The sequence below is a fragment of the Pelophylax lessonae genome (assembly GCF_965119305.1).
Source record: "Pelophylax lessonae genome assembly, chromosome: 13".
Classification (NCBI taxonomy): domain Eukaryota; kingdom Metazoa; phylum Chordata; class Amphibia; order Anura; family Ranidae; genus Pelophylax; species Pelophylax lessonae.
Genome location: NC_138780.1, coordinates 150917109 through 150936729, shown reverse-complemented (window position 1 = coordinate 150936729; position 19621 = coordinate 150917109). Strand labels below are relative to the sequence as shown.

At 44.6% G+C, this 19621-nt stretch overlaps 1 protein-coding gene across 2 annotated transcripts in view; it reads right to left on the bottom strand.

Annotated features, from left to right (window-relative positions):
- Positions 1-2635: 2635 nt before the first annotated feature.
- The window catches only part of PPP1R36 (protein phosphatase 1 regulatory subunit 36), an 80670-nt gene continuing 63684 nt past the window's right edge, over positions 2636-19621 (bottom strand). The window contains exons 8-10 of one of the 2 annotated variants that reach the window (XM_082275219.1): positions 14723-14925; positions 8599-8793; positions 2636-2959 (exon numbers count right to left, since the gene is read on the bottom strand). In XM_082275219.1, coding sequence (XP_082131345.1) covers positions 2749-2959; positions 8599-8793; positions 14723-14925 — 609 coding nt within the window. In that variant the 3' untranslated portion in view covers positions 2636-2748. The remainder of the gene's footprint in view (positions 2960-8598; positions 8794-14722; positions 14926-19621) is intronic. The other variant, XM_082275220.1, reaches the window with a different exon arrangement.

Genomic DNA, 19621 nt, shown 5'->3' with positions numbered 1-19621 from the left:
TGTATTATATTCACATGCTTTTTTTGTTTACAAACTTCTCCTCCAGCAAGGATAAAAGGATACAATGTATCTTTTTCTCCATTCAAGAGGAGAGAGAGTTCAGGGGCAGGCTGCACAGTGATTGATCATTGTGATAGCCAATCGCAGGCTATCACAGCAATAATGTGATTGAGAGCTGGTCTGTCCGGCTCCTGATCATTAGTATGAGACCCAGAGCTGACAGTGACAGCGCAAACATACATACGCACATATGCGGCCCCATGGGAGAAAACCCACTTCAGTGAAGCTGCACATATGTATACGCTCAGTGTGAAAGTGCTAAGTATGCTGTTTTATCCATTCAATATAAAAGACATAAATTTGTGTTTAATAATAAATCTTTCATTTTTTGTTTTTAATGCAAGCAGTGTAAATTCCTGCTTTAACCGGGTAACAACCTTCTGCAATCCTTTATATAGGGCAGTTCAGATTGGGAAAGGGAGAAGCAGCACATAGATGCAGTTGTGCTGCAGTGTCCATGTATAATAAGGATCGTGTCAGGGACTCAGACGCCGCTGTGCAGCCAACGATCCATCTAGGCGAGTGCGCATGCGCGGGAGCGCGGGTGCGCGTGCACGCAGATGTGCCGGCGCAGCGCGCGTGCGTCAAGACGCACATTGTACCAACCCAGCCTCCTCTTAAGGATCGCTCACCCTCTCATCCGGCACTGGATTATCGTCAGCTTCCTGTACCTTTGACCTGTGTTCTGTTCCTGTTTCCTGTTGTGACCCTGGCTTGCTCCACGGACTTGTCTCTGCCTGGAAACTTGTGTACCGACCCCGGCTTGCTCCACGGACTTGTCTCTGCCTGATACCCTGTGTACAGACCCCGGCTTGCTCCACGGACTTGTCTCTGCCTGATACCCTGTGTACCGACCCCGGCTTGCTCCACGGATCTGCTTCTGCCTGATAACCTGTGCTTGCTGTTACTTGGACTGACCACACGTGTATGACCCCTGGCCTGGTTTTTACCACTGCACTGCTTGCTTTCACTGGAGCTTCTCAGAAGGGACCCGGATATACCTCTCAGCCATCCACCTGCACCACTACAAGCATCCAGTGCTACTTAGGTCGCGTCACCTCCTGTCTCACTTCCAGGGGTGATTCGCACCGAGCTGCAAGGGAAGTCCTCTCAGCACTTCGGCCTCCACCCAGTGACCTGACAGACCGTGCTGATAGAAGGAGAGAGTAGAATGACAGACAGATGAGCTCATCAGTTTGCTGCTTCTCCTTTCACTGTTCAGTCCTCAGGCCAGTGTTTCTCAACCAGGGTTTTGTGGAACCCTAGGGTTCCTCTAGAGGTTGCTAGGGGTTCCTTGAGCAATGGGCAGTTTCTGCCTCTCAGATAGGTTCCCTCCTTACACCATTGATCTTTTTAGCTATCTGGAAGAAGGTGATTCTCCAAAGTGTCCACAAGTGGAAGGAGCATTCATCCCACTGACCATCACACTAATGTATCATGAGTTGTAGATATAGTGATTTTTAGCAGGGGTTCCTTGAGACCTGAAAATTATTTCAAGGGTTCCTCTGTGTTGAAAAGGTTGAGAAAGCCTGCCTTAGGCCATTAAATCAAGCTCCCTGATACACAGTTGACCTGTGCATTTAGCTGTTTGCCTGCTGATCCGCCTAAAGATCATTTCAAAAGCTTAGGGGGGCTCTTTGTGCCTGGAGGAAAAGATGCTTATCCTCCACATACAGAAAGAGTTCTTTACAGAAAGAGTTGTGAAAATGTGGCATAGACTTCCACTGGAGCTCATTCTAACCAACTTAACAGAATGCTTCAAAAAAGGGTTGGATGTGTTTCTAAATGCATAGAATATTGTTTGGTTCATCTCAGGATTGTGGAGGGAACAGGGGGCTGGGCTGAGCCATGCTGTGTGTGTCTATTGCTCAAAGCAGATAAGGATTAAATGTTTTAAGAAAAAAAAACACAACCCCCTGCAATCACTTTAGGTGCTGGAAGAGCCCAATTCATTCCAATTCCAAGCTGGAAGAAAACAAAAATCCTGCAGTGGACATCATCCCTTCCACACTGCAAGGGTTACATCCAGGGGAACACGAGAAGGCTGTATTACTTATATTCTCACCCTTGCATGGTGAGAGGTTCCAGGTTTAGTCCACTTGGAGAGGAGAGGACGGATTTACAGTGCTCTCAGGAATGATAGGTCCTTGCTTGGGACCCCGACTTCGGAGGCTAAGAGAGAATTTGGGTGGGAAAGAGCCTCCAACCTTAATTACAGGGACTTTGGTCCCAAAATGGTTAACTTGCCTGCAGAAGAGTCCTAAAAAGGAAACAGCCAGCAGGTGTCTGTAGAGTTTAGTGCTTCACAGCAATGAGCAAATGGGTACTGTCTGCCAATTGAGACGCTGTTTCCTTTGTGGCAGACAGGAACCCCAAACCCTAAAGTGGGATTGGTGTACTGGAGGTGAGCCAACATGTAATTCCCATTATACCACAAATATGGACTGTTTTAGTTTGTTTTTGCTGAAAGAAGCTATTTTAATTGTTATTGAGTGGACAATAAAGAGTGTTTGCTTTTATAAACGGCTGGCTGGTGAACCCTTGTTCCCGAATACTATATATATTGTCATTTTGTTGGTTAACAGATAATATGCCAACACTGGGTTAAGCCAGCTGTCCAGTGAACATCGCTCATATAAATAATCTCTTGTCCTTAGCTGATGATTACATGGGTCACTATGACAGTTGTTATTCGGTGTCAGAGTAGGCAGCCTCAGTCGTAGCTCTAGAGACCAGGCTGTGACGCCCAGTGGCAGGGCGGGTGGGAGAGTGAGGACCAGAATGAAAGGACGCCGCGTTTTTCTTCTCCTGCATCTCCTGCTCTTCATCTTCTTCAGCTCCGATTGGCAGTAGACTGTGACGGTTAAATAGTTTCAGCGGTTCTCCCAGAATCCCGATCCTATTTGAAGAGACACAGCAGAGTCAGCTTAGATGGGCTGTTATCTTGTCATATCATGTTCTAACATTTCTGACATTTTCACAAAACCATTCCTCAGACATGACTTCCAGCACATATTCCAACACGTTTTTGCCTTGTCAGCATCAAATATTTCCTTTTTTTTTTATAAAGGCTGTTAAAAGGCCAGCATAAAAATTAAGGCAGGGGTTATAGAAAAAGCGCAATTACAAACAAGTAAAAATAATTAGTTATTAGACCACATTCACACTGAAGCGGCACGACTCCTGCACGACTTCGGGGGCGACCTGTGAAGTCCCGTGCACCGCGACTTCGGCGCGACTTGCACGGACTTCACATAATTGAAGTCAATGCAAGTCGCTCCGAGGTCGCCCCGAAGTAGTACAGGACCCTTTTTCTAAGTCGGAGCGACTTGTGTCGCTCCTATTAGAACGGGTCCTGTAGCAGTGCATGGACCGCGACGGACCGCAACTTGTCAGGCTGACAAGTCGTCTGACAAGTCGCGGTAGTGTGAATGGAGCCTTAATCCAACTCAGAAAATACTGCAACTATGCTAAAGCAAAAATGTTCCTTCAAATTACTTAAAGTGTTACTAGACCCATTCACTATATCTGGTCTCCCACAGTACACAGAACATGGAAATGCAATAGTTTTAGTAAATATAAACTGCTAAATACCTTTTCTCATTAGCAGTATATAGCAGTCTTGTGACTTCTATCTTCCTGGTGGGATACCGGGCTAAAGATACTCCACATTAAATGCCTACCTCTTCCAGCCTAAATGTGAGTCGCCATTTGTCTGTTTTATGCCAATAAAAGTCATTTGACGGTACTACACCATGGGAGCTGTCCTTTCTCTCTATATGTAACGCCTATGAGAGGAGCGGGTACGACCGATCAGGGAGCCGGTGTAAGACACTTTTCCTGCAGTTTCCGGATTTGATCTCCCGCTGTCCATGATCCCTGTAATGAGGAGTTTTGGTAAGAGGCCAATTTAATCTCCATGGTGGTGGCTGCTCTCACACTTTGCTCTAGATTGGTGGATTATTTGCATGTTTGCATTTGGGACTGCACCTTTCAGCTTTTTGTGGAATCTCCTTATTATTATGTATTATTTTGTTGTGCATGATCATCTCATGGACTGATGGACTATTTGTTCATATACATTGTATACCTATAGCACTACACCATTTATCATCATTATTTGCTTAGATCTGGTTTCTCTGATTCAGGATCAGGTGTTGGCAGCTGTATTGATTATCTTTATACAAATAAGTGTATTATTCCCATTATGTGCAGCAATTCCCTTACATAACTTCTATCAGTGTCTGATTAAAGCTTGTAGGAGTTTTCATTCTCCTCTGGCTGTCCTATGAGGCTGCAGGACCCCTGACCCTCTGTCTGGACAGTGCTGATTGGCCCTGTGCTGATCACATGCACCCTCCCAAGATAGAAAAAAAACTCTCTAGCAATGCACACCAAACTGAGCATGTGCAGAGTGCCCCCAAGGCTCTGTTCTATCAGCAGATGAATTGGGGAAAGAAAAAGAAGGGGAGGATCAGAGAAGACAGGATCAAACAGCCTTTATACACAATGCAAAGGATTAACCCCTTAGGTTCCAAAGTGAGTATAACACTCATGCTTTACTGCATATACAGACTTATTTTACTGTTGTGGGTTTAGCAACACTTTAAAGCAGAGATTCCCAAACTATGGCCCTCCAGTTGTTCAGGAACTACAATTCCCATCATGCCTAGTCATGTCTGTGAATGTCAGAGTTTTACAATCCCTCATGGGATGTGTAGTTCTGCAACAGCTGCAGGACCGTAGTTTGGCAATCCCTGCTTTAAAGTATAATAAAGGCAAAACTTTTTTCTTTTTTAGTTTTGGAGTGAAGAGGGATTAGAACACCTGTCAGGTTTTTACTACTGCCTGTGTCCCTAATAGGGAGATTCGCCCTCTCTATTTGTTTTCCGATAGTGAAAGTGAAAGAAAATGCCAATTTTTGGGTTGCCCCCAGAATAGCAATAGAGGGGAAATCTTCTAATGAGGACACTAGATCTGTGGAGATCCAGGGATTCCCTCACTTTGGAAGATTTTCCTTTCACCTTCTATTTTGGCAATGGAACAGGAAATGAAGGGAAATCTCCCAAATAGGATGGCAACAGGGGTTATAACCCTCCCTTACTCTATTCAAATTAGAAAAAAATGTACCTTTTAGTTGGGCTTTAAAGCCCAATCCCAGCCTAAACTTCTTAGTTTTCAGAAAAGTAGGGCTGAAGCATACTTCTGGTCTTTATTGCTGCCTGTGTCCTCCCTGCTGGGGAGATTTCAGCACATCTCTTGTTAGGAGAGGAGGTAAGGGGAAATTCCTCCAACTGGGACACAGACAAAAACACAATTTTGGTAGATTTTAGTGGGGGAACGGTTGGAACTTCTAGCAATGTCTGTATTACTGTCTGTGTCCTGGTGACAACTGCACCCCGTTCTTGTATGGGTATCACAGGGACAGGAAGTGGAAAAAATACAGCACAGGAAGTAAGGGGAAATTCCTCCAACTGGGACACAGATAAGAACACTATTTTAGTAGAGTAGGGAAGGGTTAGAACTTCTGTCTGTATTACGGTTTGTGTCCTGTTGCCCTTTTTTTGCATTGGTACATACACAAGAGGAAGAGCCATGACTTGTGACGTCACTCGCTGCTAGCGGAATGAGCCAATCTGGCGTTCGACTCTGTGTACAACTTTTATGCTGGAAAAAAGAGGAATTTCTGAAGTTTTTCTTTGTTAAAGAGTGACCTTTATAACCAAATAGAGAGCACATTAATTATTTTATCTTTCATTTTGATGGTGGTAGATGTAAGCATCGGATTATCGGAATTATTTACACCCTACAGTACTCATCCCCTGATAGTGCATAGTTGCCAACATTTAAAAAAAAATTCCAGGGACACTTTGCAGCACAGCTATCAATTACCACACCCACTTCCCTGAAGCTCCGACCACTCTGCATAATTAATCTCGCCTACTTATCAGATTATAGAGTCTACTCAATATAGAGAGAATTACAGGAAATCAAAAAGGGAATTTCAAACTTAAGGCCACAGTAGCAGAGTTGGAATAAGTCTCCCATTCAGCTGCACTACTTCTGCGTAACATTAAGCCTCGGTTCACACTAGGGCGACCTGTGAGGTGACCTGGTCGCCTCACAGGTCGCCGCAGGTCGCCTCCCATAGGGAAGCTGCGGACCCGTTCTAATAGGAGCGACACAAGTCGCTCCGACCTAGAAAAAGGGTCCGGAGCTTCTTTGGGGCGACCAGGAGGCGACCGCCATAGACTTCAATGTTATGAAGTCCATGGAGGCCGCTCCGAGGTCGCGGTGCGCTGCTCGCACCGCGACCTCGGAGGTCGCCACCCGAAGTAGCGTCGCGGTAGTGTGAACCGGCGCTTATGGGCAGCCTGATTAACAGGCGCTTCCAGGGACAATATAAATTACCTGGGAGAGGCTCCTATTTGCAGGGACTGTCCCAGGAAAAAAGGGACAGTTGGCAAGTATGATAGTGGGAACTAGTGATTATTGACCTTCCTGTTGGCTCAGGGGTCCATTTTATGAGGTGAGAGAGCAATCTGTGTGCTGGTGGTGGGCTCATTCACCTGGGGTGCTGCTGCATCTGATAAATTCTCACGTGGAATCTACTGCAATCTATGGCCATTTTTTAGTTATTTCTCATTGGGCTTTGGTCTGCATTGAAAGTATTATGCTAGTGCCTATAATTGTTTTTACAATTTGCGCTGCACCGTTTGCCTTTTTGTGTAATATGAAAGATGATGTTACACCAAGTAAATAGATACGAACGTGTCATACCTTACAATTGCACACGCTCGTGAAAAGGGGGCCAATCTATGGTACATAAAAATTTCCATAGGCAACACTTTAAAAATTTCTACAGGTTATCAGTTTAGAGTTACGATCCGCTGAGCAGGCGGATGACAGCTCCGTCCCCGCTGTCCTCTATGGGGAGATCGGATAAGAATGGACTGCCTGTCCGTTTTCACCCGATCCGATCCTCCAGACGGATGGAAAATAGGGTTTCCATCCATCCGGATTTCACGGACAGGATCGGAATCGGATAGCAGCGGTTGTCAGCAGACATGTCACCGCTGACACCCGCTGCCCCATAGGGCTGCATGGAGCATCCGATCAGGTCCACCTGAGAAAGATCATTGTACAATTGCTCTGAAAGCGGTACTTTTTTTTTTTAAGAAATTCTGATTGCGTGTACGGCGCTTTAGACTGCACTTACAGTATAGTGATGTGGCAGAGCTGCTCTAGGCTCTGGAAGAATCCGGACCATGTTGTTGGGATCCACCCAGCTGCCTGATTTAGAGCTGGTAAAGTTCATATTACCATCGCACACCTTCCTGGATATAGGCACATCTGTTGTGGGTGCTGAATCGATCACCAGCTGGACACTGGATTGATCACAGGTACATACATATTCGCCAGCACATGCCATCACATGCCTGACGAAGGGGTCCTGCGTGACTCCGAAACATTGCACTGTTTCTGATGTGATCCTTTCTGCAATAAAAAGTTTCTTCGGACTTTGCAAGATCCATGGTTTGCTGGCAAATATGTATGTACCTGATTTAGAGCTGGCGCCAGCTCTCAGTGTGAGAACCGAAGCCAGCTGTGCCTTGCCTCTCCCCTGCCCGTGCTCCAGTAAGTGCTGGGGAGCAGAGCGGAGAGCAGTGACTGACATTCACTACTCTCCTCTCTAAGGGCTCTTTCACACGGCGATCCGTATATTCGTATTTCATCCCATTTTTTTGCGGATGAAAAACGGACATAATGCATGTCAATGGGATTGCGGATGTCAGCGGATGACCATCCGCTGACATCCGATTTTCATCCTTTCAATTCTGTTCCGTTTTTTGGAACGGAACAGAACCCTATTTTTCTTCTGTTTAAAGAACGGAACGGATGCATAATCGGATGTCAGCGGTGTCATCCGCTGGCATCCGTAATCCCTATAGACATACATTATGTCCGTATATCATCCGCAAACGGATGGGATGATATGCGGACATATGGAGCGGATGACACAAGTGTAATCCGTGTCCGTGAAAAAAAAAAAGTGCTGCAGCGGAATAAAAAAACGGAGCGGCCGTGTGAAAGAGCCCTAAGAAGACCAAGAGCTGAACATTCAGTGGTCATGTGATCACTCAGTTCTTGTTCTTAGGGTCAAGGCTGCTGCACACTGCTTTGTTTATTTCAGGTTACCCCATACATCACCTTTATGACAAATACCTTCATATTATCACAAAATGTGAGCTTTAGCTAGCAAACTGAAGCATTAGTACAGTACAAACTTGAAGAATATTATAAAGCACGCTTTGGAATGGTTTGCATTTCAGCAATATTTGGTAGGGTTTGGGAAAACAGAAAAAGCTATAGAAAACAGGTCTGTTGAAACCAAAAGATATAGTGTATAAAGAAGTAAAAAGAAGCTGGGTGTGGCAGGATAAATAGTCCTGTGCTCGGACTGATTGTGCTTTGTGCGAGTTGGTTTGGAGACGGTCCAGTTTTTTCAGGGAGAGGCTGCAGTACATTAGCACTCACCGTGGTGTGCTGATCACGCTGGAGGGTTCCAGCCAGGTGTTCACATCGATGGAGTCAGCACTACCCTTTGGGTGAAGCTTGTGTTGCTGGAATAAATACTGAGCTTTCTCTTTGGTAGATGGGATCAGGGAGGTGAGAGCTGGAGAACGCTGTGTGATAATGTCATGAATAGGAGGCCGCTTGGTTAGAATCTTCCTGTTGCACAATAAATAATATAGTTAGTAAAATATTGTATGAATGAGTTTTATGAGAACAGTGGAGGGATTTACTAAAAATGGTGCACACAGAATCCAATCAGCTTCTAACCTGAGCTTGTACAGTTATGCCCCTTTCACACTAGCGGAGTCCAACAGTAGATCATCCCACTCAGCAGGGGATGTCTCTGCTGATCCCCATTGAGCAGGCAGATGACAGGTCAGTGTCCACTCCTCTGATGCAGAGCAGACATGGACACAGCCTGCTTTCTTCTATGGGCTGTCGGACGGAAACGGACCGTCTGTCCAATTCCATCCGACGAATTGAGAAGGGATCCCCATCCATCTATTTTTAGCAGACAGGATCAGATCGGATGTTGGTGGGTGTCAGTGGACACATATCCGCTTACATCCACCACTCCATAAAGAGCAATGGATGGTCCGATCAGCTCGGCCTGAAAAAGTGACAGGCAGACCCAATCGGTCAATCAGAGTGAAAGGGGCCTAGAACTTTCACGATAAAACCTATAGGCCGAATGGTTACTATGCACAGCTGCACCAGATTCTGTGTGCATCAGTTTTAGTAAATCACCCCCAGTGTTTCCCAGACTTTGTTCAGTAATGGAGCACTGGCACCACCTGCAATATCAGAGCATTACCCGCACCATTGTAATTTCCCATATGTAGCACTGTCCCCGTAGGGCTTGGTATGTGATGACTTCTTGGGTCTCCTCTGATTACCTGCAGACAGTCACTAAGGGACAGTTCACTCATCCATCCCTACTAAAGTTGCTCGTTACTCAATAAACAGTCCAGGGGATTTTGGTTTTTTATTTATTGTGGAACTTGGATGGGAGAAGGGAACAGTGGGATACTCCAACTTGAACTATTCACAGTAGATGAGGACAACTCTCACTTGGCCTCACCAGGTTATTTGTGGAAGCAGACACACTGCTTTAACCATACTGCCACTTGTATTGAATGTCAGTCACTGCTCTCCGCTCTGCTCCCCCAGCACTCACTGGAGTGCTTGACTATACAATTCCTTGCACACCTCACCCGAACGACTGCTAACTCTGTCTCTTAACTAAGTGAACTGGAACTTGCAGGACTTCTTCTTCCTTCAGTTCCCCAGTCCCACTCAGCCTCCACTTCTGATCCCCAGTCATCGATTCCCTCTTCCAGCGATCCATATCGATACTCGAAGCTGGGTGACCCCACATCAATGACCCCTGCCTCCCCCTCACTGGACGATCTGGAGGACTTCAACTTCTGGGCCCATTGACGCCCCTCTGCCTTTTTAAGAGCTAGACTGTTGGTCGCTGCGACTGCAAATAACGCATCTGCAACCAATGTACGAATGCAACGCTCTCACACTGAAAGACCCCCACGGACATGTGCCCTTGACATTTATACAGTATCCCAGCATGCACCGAGTCACTTTCCTCTGCCAATCACTAGGGCTGTAGTAAATGCCTGTGTACTCATTTGTCAGGTTTCCTCCCACTGTCCAATATGCCTCCCTATTGGACCAGGGTGAAACACTTCAGACAAACTGAGCTGCACCTGAACACCATGAGCAGACCTCACTAACAGATCCTGCTCTCTGGTAGGCAGAGAGCAATATAAATTTACCTGGCAATCTCTCTGGTAAGCAGAAAGACCCAAAACTATACTCTCTCTCTTCTGCCTAGGAGGGTGCTACACCCACATGAACTCACATTATCTACATTGCTAGAAGACTGTTTTCTTGGTACTGGCTGTTTCTATATAATCTTGCCCAAGAACTAACCATAAACTTGCCTTTCCCTAAGTTTTGAAGCAGTGGTATGCACTAAGCAGAACTCTAGCCAAAAACATAATAATATAAAATGAATAGCCCACTAAAAGATAATTTAAAAAAAAAACAGCTTTTTCAGCAGCAATCAGCTTCAATCTAGATATTTACTCCACAGTACTTTTTTCTGCAGCTAAATGCCCTCAGTCTGAGGGCCAGCATTTGTCACCCTTCTTCCTCTGAGACCAGGTTGGCGTGGACCTGCCCCAGTCTGTTACTGATCAGCGAAAGAAGAAACAGCACATTGATGAGCTCTGTCGCTCTGCTCGATTCTCCTGTTAGCATACATGAACCGATTGGCTCCTTGTAGACATGCGATTCATTTCGGTCTGAATCTAAATTTTTGGTTATTCAGAGATTCAAACATATCTGAATCTATGAATGACAGTAGTAACAAATTTCATTGAAATTTATTTAGTTTTGTGTTGTTTATTAATTTTTTAAAGAATTCAACATTTTCAGGAAAGATTCGAATGTGGATCGGTCAAATTCTGTGTGAAGAATAGGTGGTTGTTAAGGAGCGGGTCGGGAAGCTGGCCGCTGTGTCCTTAACAACTGATAACCCATCAGCTGTATTTGGAATTAGCTAGAAAATGAATAAACAAAACCAAACCAAACTAATTCCGACTGAATCAACAAAACTAAATGAGTAACATAACTAATCTATCTAAAACTAAACAAATTTTTCAATTCTGCAAATGTCTAGCTCCTTGGACTGCTTCTTCCTCTCACACTGCTGCAGCTCTGATTTACAGGAACTGCAAGAGGTTAATACTGGGTCAAATGCAGGCACTTACACTGCTTGCATTTAAAAAAATACAATTAACAGTGTATTAATCATTACATTATGTACCTTGTCCATATTTGCCTAGAGGCCAGCTTAACTGCTTGCCAACAGTATACTGTACATATACAGCAGCAAGGCGGCTCTCCTGTTCAAAATCACGTATAGGTACACGACTTTGCACTTCTGGGTCTGGGGAGCAAGAGCCAATTAGCGGGTCTGGCGGACTCAATGTCCGCCGGGACCCACCAATCGTTCCCGAGAGAGGCAGAGCGGCGGTCTGCCTATGTTAGTAGGAAAGGTAGAAATCCTACGTTTCTGCTAAGCAGGAATGCGGACCTCTGCCTTCCCGCATTAAAAGCCCCTCCCTCACAGTTAGTTAGCACTCTTTAGGAACACATTTAACCCTTTGATCGCCCCTGATGTTAACCCCTTCCTTGCCAGTGTCATTAGCACAGTGCATATTTTTAGCACTGATCACTGCATTAGCGTCACTGGTCCCCAAAAAAGTGTCAAAAGTGTCACCAAGTGTCCGAACTGTCTGCCGCAATGTCGCAGTCCTGCTATAAGTCACTGATTGTCGCTATTACTAGTAAAAAATAAATAAAATATCCATAAAACTATCCCATAGTTTGTAGATCCTGTGATTTTCTGCGCAAACCAAGCAATATATGTGTAGCGCCCTCCTAGTTAGGTGCTAGAGTGAGTGTATATAGTTTTGTTCCTCTGCCTAACAGGGAGACAGCTAGGCAAATTTATATACTGCCTGCTTAACAGAGAGCTGTGATTGTTTAGCAGAGGCTGCTCAGTATGCTCTAGTGCTGCTCATGCTGCCTTGGTGTTTCACATTGATCCAGTACCAATGGAGTATACTGGATAGTGCATAGAAACCTGGCAGATGAGAGCATGAGATGTTTATACTCTAGCCAATTAGAAGGGGATGCGTCCTAAGGCATGCTGGGTGACTGTATTTATATCTGAAGAGCACATGGGCACTGGACCAGTTTTTCCTCTACAGAGGTCTAGGTGGGGAGGGGGCTGCTCCTGCACAGCCTGCCATGTGACCTCAGGTAGGCGACCTGAGGGCCTGAAATTCTGAAGCTGAAACCCATGCTTCTCTTGCAAGCTGACTGAGGGAGAATGTTCACATATCCTGTCTGGTATCACGAAGGAAGGTGACCTGCGGCCAGGGCCTTGTGAGTACAGATCCTTTAGGGATCCTAGAGACTGTTGTTGCTAAAATCCCCCCCTTGGTGCTAGAAGTCAGCATACTGGGTGTAAGCTAAAGAGGACACTAGCTAGTGTCTTGAAGAAGCATGGTCCACTAGATTCCTTCTACAACAAAGGGACTGGCTTCTACAGCCTGGTGCATAGTTCTACTGATAGTCTACTACAAAGTCCTATTGAAGAAGTTGTCCTCGCTTGTGAATAGTTAATTTGGAGTATCATACTAAATCCCTTCTCCTATCCAAGTTCTCCAAATAAATTACAAAAAAACACATCCCCGGACTGGTTTTTGGAGACAAAGAGGACACTAGCTAGTGTCTTGAAGAAGCAAGGTCCACTAGATTCCTTCTACAACAAGGGACTAGCTTGTACAGCCTGATGCATAGTTCTACTGATAGTCTACTACACAGTCCTATTGAAGAAGTTGTCCTTGCTTGTGAATAGTTAATTTGGAGTATCCTACTAAATCCCTTCTCCTATCCAAGTTCTCCAAATAAAATACAAAAAAACACATCCCCCGGACTGGTTATTGGAGACAACAAGTGGAAGAGTGTGTGCACCTGGCTGTGTGAAAACACCCTGTAACAGGCTGTGGATTAATCAGTGGGAGACCCGGGCACAATTATTCCAGCAGCTGCTGTGGAGGTATTGCTGCATACGCTTATTAGAATTTTTTTTTCCAAAAATATGTCGAAAAATACATATTGGCCTAAATTGATGAAGAAATTCAATTTTTTACATGTTTTTATTGGATGGGTTTTGTAGCAGAAATAAAAAAAAATTGTTTTTTTTTTTCAAAATTGCCGGTCTTTTCTTGTTTATAACGCAAGAAATGAAAACTGCAGAGGTGATCAAATACCACCACAAGAAAGCTCTATTTGTTGGAAAAAAAGACATAAATCTGATTTGGGTACAGCGCCGCATGACCGCGCAATTGTCAGTTAAAATAACACAGTGCCATATCACAAAAAAATGGCCTGGTTATAAAGAGGGGTAAGCCTTCCAGAGCTGAAGTGGATAAAGCAGAGCTCCAGTCCCCCAATCAATTTTTTTTTAAAGCTCCCCCGTGATGGTCAGTTCTTGCACATCAATATATGCATACTGTTATTAATCGGTCTTCATGCTAGTAAATTTTAAATGAGTAATTTCTTACATGATCCCTGGAAGCAGGCAGGGGCCATCTCAGGCATGGTCTGTGGGCATCTGAAGCAAGCTTGTGTTAATTTCTGGGATTATTTGCACCTGGCTATCCAGTATACACCTGGCGATTTTGTGTGTGCGCAGTAGTGACACTGCGCAGTGCAGGTTGTTGTTTGCAGGTTGCCATTGCAATGGTGGCGGCGGAAGTTCCCGCCCCATTGTTATGGCAACCTGTGACTCAAACGAGAACCCAGATAGGCGAGTGCGGTCGGGGAAATCTGCAAATACTGCTTTGATCATTGGGCTTCCCAAAGACTCCTGGGATAGATGATACCGATATCCCAAGAGTCAATGAACTCGCCTAATGACATTATTGCTTAAGCGACTGGGACAGGAAGTGCCGTCCGAAGACGACAGAAAAAGGTATCCTACATACCGAAAAAAAAAAATAGCCATTTAGCATGGGGGGGGGGGGGGTTGTCAGGGGTCATTGCAAAGAGAGGAATTTTAAAAAAGGGTGGAACTCCTAAAATGGCCAAGGCAGAACCTACGCCCATTCAGAATATTGTCTTGTCCAAAACAGCCACTGGAATGTATGGAAACAGACACGCTGTATCTTCAGCCCTACAATGAACCTCTCCTATTTGATCCCCTTTGGTCTGTTAAATATACCATTGAAAGTGTTTTGTATTATCTGTTCAATAAGTGCAAAAAAAAACTATTGATGCTGTCAGAAATCTAGTGAGCTCATAACCTCATTCTGTGGTGAAATGACAACGCTGTCCTAAAATCTCAAACAATGTTACCAGCCTAAGTGTTCTCTGTGAACTACAGAACACCTCCCCATGTGGTTAAAACTGACATTGACAGGTTGGTGTTTCTATTCCATACATGTAGCAGTGTAGTATAATGTATATTAGAGGGTATAATTGTACATTCTACCCCTTTTCTGCATACATTGCTGTTTTTTTTGATGTCCTCTTCCCAGACAGGTTTTCTCCTGGCTCCGATGGGGCATCTTGCTTCCTCAGGGCAGGATTAAATGTGTTGGAACGCAGAAGCCTGCCAACCTCTTCATGTATTAAATCAAGGTCTCTACGACGGAATACTACCCAAGCAACTTTAATTGAGTAATTGTACAGACTCTGGAACAAAATAAATCATTGTGAGATATAATATTTATCTGTCATAGTAAAATTCAACTAATAATCAAGAATGTACTTGTTTGGTTCCCAAAGCCCAGAAGCAATGTTTTTACATGCATCATTGTGCTCCACCCAGTACCTTCTCCTTTATTGACTTAAACTTGGGAAATGTTCTCTATTCCCGCTCTCAGGAAAGTTTTCAGTTACCTCTGCTCACAGAGCAGGCAGCCAAAAGTCTCTGCATTTATTGTAGATTCTATAGACAGGATACCATCGAGCCTTGTGAGCCAATGAAACTACTACAGCTGTGCTTCTTTCACCTGTACAAATGAACTCTGCCCCAGTAAAGTTATAGTTGACCATACCAGAGTACATCTATCCTAAAGCGGAGTTCCATCCAAAAGTGGAACCTCCGCTTTAAGGCCTCCCGACCCCTGACATGCCATTGGCATGTAATTTTTTTTTGGGGGGGGGGGGGGGGCAGGTACCTAAATTTTACAGGTACCCCCTTCCAGTTCCACTCGGGCCGCCTAATTTCACCTATCCCCTTCTGCCCTCTCCCACCTCTTCACCTCACCCCCTGCCTCCCTGCAATCTTCTGGGACACGTCACAGGTCCCAGAAAATTGCCCAGCCATTAACGACACGCAGCAAGTCTTTCGCATGCGCAGTGCGCACCCGGCTGTGAAGCCACAAGCTGTCGAGCCAAGGCAGAAAATCGAGGCTTTGGGCGGCCGCATCGGCTGGAACTCGGCTTTAATGATCCATACCTAGTATTGTCTACATTTAACAGTGATCTCCTAGACTTGGCTCCATTGAGCCTTGGGAGAGAAACAAATGCAGTTCTGGTACTTTCACCGTTGCTCTTAAGCTCTACCAGAGTAAAGTTAAGCCCCATACACACACGCAGATCGTCGTCATACAAACGTCGGCGGACGAAAGATCTGCCGATTGTACGCGTGTTAGTATGGTGCCTCCGACAGCTGTCTGCACACAATCCGCGGACAAGAGTCTTTCTTGCAAACATGAAAATTTTTGTCTGCGGACACCAGAACGGACGATTGTTCGCCTGTCAGTACAGAAATCAGCCGACAGACCGCAGATTTGCAAGACTGGGCATGCTCAGAAAATAAAAAACACAGGGAAAGTTAACCATTACATGACATCACTTCTGCAGTCAGCTGAAGTCTGCGGACAAAATTCTTGTGCTGTCCTTGTGCTGTCTTTGCACTTTTCAACAGACACCGACATCCCGGGGAGAAAAGACGAACATTTGTATGACGACGATCTGTGCGTGTGTACGGGGCTTTAGTCAGAAAATGAAGTCCTGCAAGATCACTTCAGGTTGGCCCCTTTTACAGAAATAAATAAGTGCCTACCCATATAGTAAGCAATTAAGCTGTAAGTTTGAAAATGACTTGCTAAGCTTTTGCTAGACTTGCCAGGCTTCACAAGTTTGTTGCACAATTGCAGCAAGTCTGCATTGCATGACTCCAGATCAACTGTATTTGCCAACTTTCAGGAGTTCTGCTGCAAGTTCCAGGTTCAGTTATAGTCATCCCACCACCAGGGTTAATGTGGCTTGCAGGGCTCTTGCTGTAGACTCACCACTGCAACTTTGCTCTTGCTATAGACTAGCCTCACAATTTTGCTACAAATTGTCAATTGCTACAAAGTGTCGACTAGAACTTTTACTTTAACTGCCGGTTCACACTGATCCGACTTGTCGCCTGACAAGTAGCTCCCAATGCTGTGCAATGGAACCGTTCTGATCAGAGCGACTCAAGTCGCTCCGACTTAGAAAAAGGTTCCTGAACTATTTTTTTGCAAAGTCGGAGCGACTTGCTTTGACTTCTATTATGAGAAGTCGTTGCAAGCCGCGCTGAAGTCGCGCTGCATGGGCGACTTCATTAGTCGCCCGAAGTCAGGGCGACTTTGAGTCGGATTAGTGTGAACCGACTCTAAGTGTTCTACAAGTGTACAACTTGCCAGTGAGCAGCAAGTTAACAAGACTTACAATTCAACAGTGACACAAATTTGTGGCAAGTTATCCTTGCTATCTGGGTATACTGTTCAAAATCTTATAATACACTGTCTCACCCCAATCTCCACAAACTCAGTTGCTCTCTATTTTTAGGCACTGTGCCGAATTTGTAGAGGCCGATCTGCCGACAGCCTAAAGATTTATTGTTACTCAGGTGCTCTGGGCTTCAGAAAAATGGTAACTCCCAGCAACAAGAAACAGGAACAATGCTGGAGGCAATTTACATAATACACTAGCTTTGGTAGCATAATTATTAATGTAGAATGTATGTTCATTACTAGAAAACAATATTTTTATCAAGTTGATATGGGCAAAGTTCCACTTTAAGGTTAATCAATACCCAGTATTGTCTACATTTAACAAGGATCTCATAGACTAGGTCTCATTGAGCCCTGAGAGAGGAACAAATACAGTTCTGGTACTTTCACCATTGCTAATGAGCTCTACCACAGTTAAGTTATGGTTGACTATGCATGAGTATATCTATGTTATTGTTAAGGTTGCTCCATACCCAGTAATGTCTGCATTTGACAGGGATCTTATAGACATGGTCCATTGAGCCATGGGAGAGAAACAACTGCATTTCTGGTACTTTCCCTATTGCGAATGAGCTCTGCCACAGTAGGGTTATAGTTGGCCATACAAAAGTACTTCTATGTTAAAGAAGAACTTTACTCATAACAATTTGGTAAAAAATAATGTTCTTTAGCAAGGAACATACATATGCTACCAAAATTAGTGTATGCTGTAAACTGCCTCCAGCATTGCTCCTGTTTCTTCTTGCTGGAGGCCACCATTTTACTGAAGTCGAGAGCCCCTGAACAGCAGTAAATCATAAAGCAGAACTAAACCCACCAATTTAAGGGTTTCAAAAATCAGTTGCATTTCTGGAATGCCGGGATTACTAACTGCCACATTTTCTTGTGTCAAAAAATCTCAAACAATCAAGTGGCTGCTGTCATAATTGATCACATGTGCAGCAAAATAACAGTTGCAGATCACACAGAAGCAGTTCCTTGGCTGTGAAGGATAGGAGGGTTTAAGTCCGCTTTAAGGCTGTCAGCAGATCGACCTCTACAAACTCGGCAGTGCCTATAAATGGAGAGCAACTGAGCGTGTGCAGAGAAGGGTGAAATGTTTTACAAAGCTATACCTGCAAAAGGGACCAGCCTGCATTGATCTAGCAGGACTTCATTTTCTGACTAAAGTTCCACTTTAAGGTTGATTCATAACCAATATTTTCTGTAATTATCAGATATTTTGTAGACTGGGTCCAATTGAGCTTTGAGGAAGAAACAATTGTGTCTCTGGTATTTTTACCATTGCTAATGAGTTTTGCCACAGTAAAGTTATAGTTGGCCATACAAGAGTACATCTATGTAAGGTTTATCCATACCAAGTGTTGTCTGCATTTACCAGGGATTTTGTAACTGGGTCCCCTTGAGCTTTGGGGCAGGAACAACTGCAACACTGGTACTTTCACTGTTGCTAATGAGCACTACTACACTAAAGTCATGGTTGACCATACAAGAGTGGATCTATTTTGCACTGAACCCACACCTAAGCACCCAACATTTTTCCTTCCTAGTTTGTTGTTCCTAGCTTGTTGTTTACACCAAGTACATAGGATTTGATGTGAGGACATGCAAGCATGATCAGAACTGCTGTAAGGAAAGATTTATCTAATATAGTCCACCATTACCAACTCAGCTGCATGGACAATGTGTGTGTATGTATGTATGTATATATATATATTTATATATATATATATATATATACATACACAGTACAGACCAAAAGTTTGGACACACCTTCTCATTCAAAGAGTTTTCTTTATTTTCATGACTATGAAAATTGTAGAGTCACACTTGAAGAGGTAGTCACCTGAAATGGTCTTCCAACAGTCTTGAAGGAGTTCCCAGAGATGCTTAGCACTTGTTGGCCCTTTTGCCTTCACTCTGCGGTCCAGCTCACCCCAAACCATCTCGATTGGGTTCAGGTCCGGTGACTGTGGAGGCCAGGTCATCTGGCGCAGCACCCCATCACTCTCCTTCTTGGTCAAATAGCCCTTACACAGCCTGGAGGTGTGTTTGGGGTCATTGTCCTGTTGAAAATTAAATGATGGTCCAAATAAACGCAAACTGGATGGAATAGCATGCCGCTGCAAGATGCTGCGGTAGCCATGCTGGTTCAGTTTGCCTTCAATTTTGAATAAATCCCCAACAGTGTCAGCAGCAAAGCACCCCCACACCATCACACCTCCTCCTCCATGCTTCACGGTGGGAACCAGGCATGTAGAGTCCATCCGTTCACCTTTTCTGCGTCACACAAAGACACGGTGGTTGGAACCAAAGATCTCAAATTTGGACTCATCAGACCAAAGCACAGATTTCCACTGGTCTAATGTCCATTCCTTGTGTTCTTTAGCCCAAACCAGTCTCTTCTGCTTGTTGCCTTTCTTTAGCAGTGGTTTCCTAGCAGATATTGAATGAAGGCCTGATTCACACAGTCTCCTCTTAACAGTTGTTCTAGAGATGTGTCTGCTGCTAGAACTCCGTGTGCCATTGACCTGGTCTCTAATCTGAGCTGCTGTTAACCTGCGATTTCTGAGGCTGGTGACTCGGATGAACTTATCCTCCGCAGCAGAGGTGAC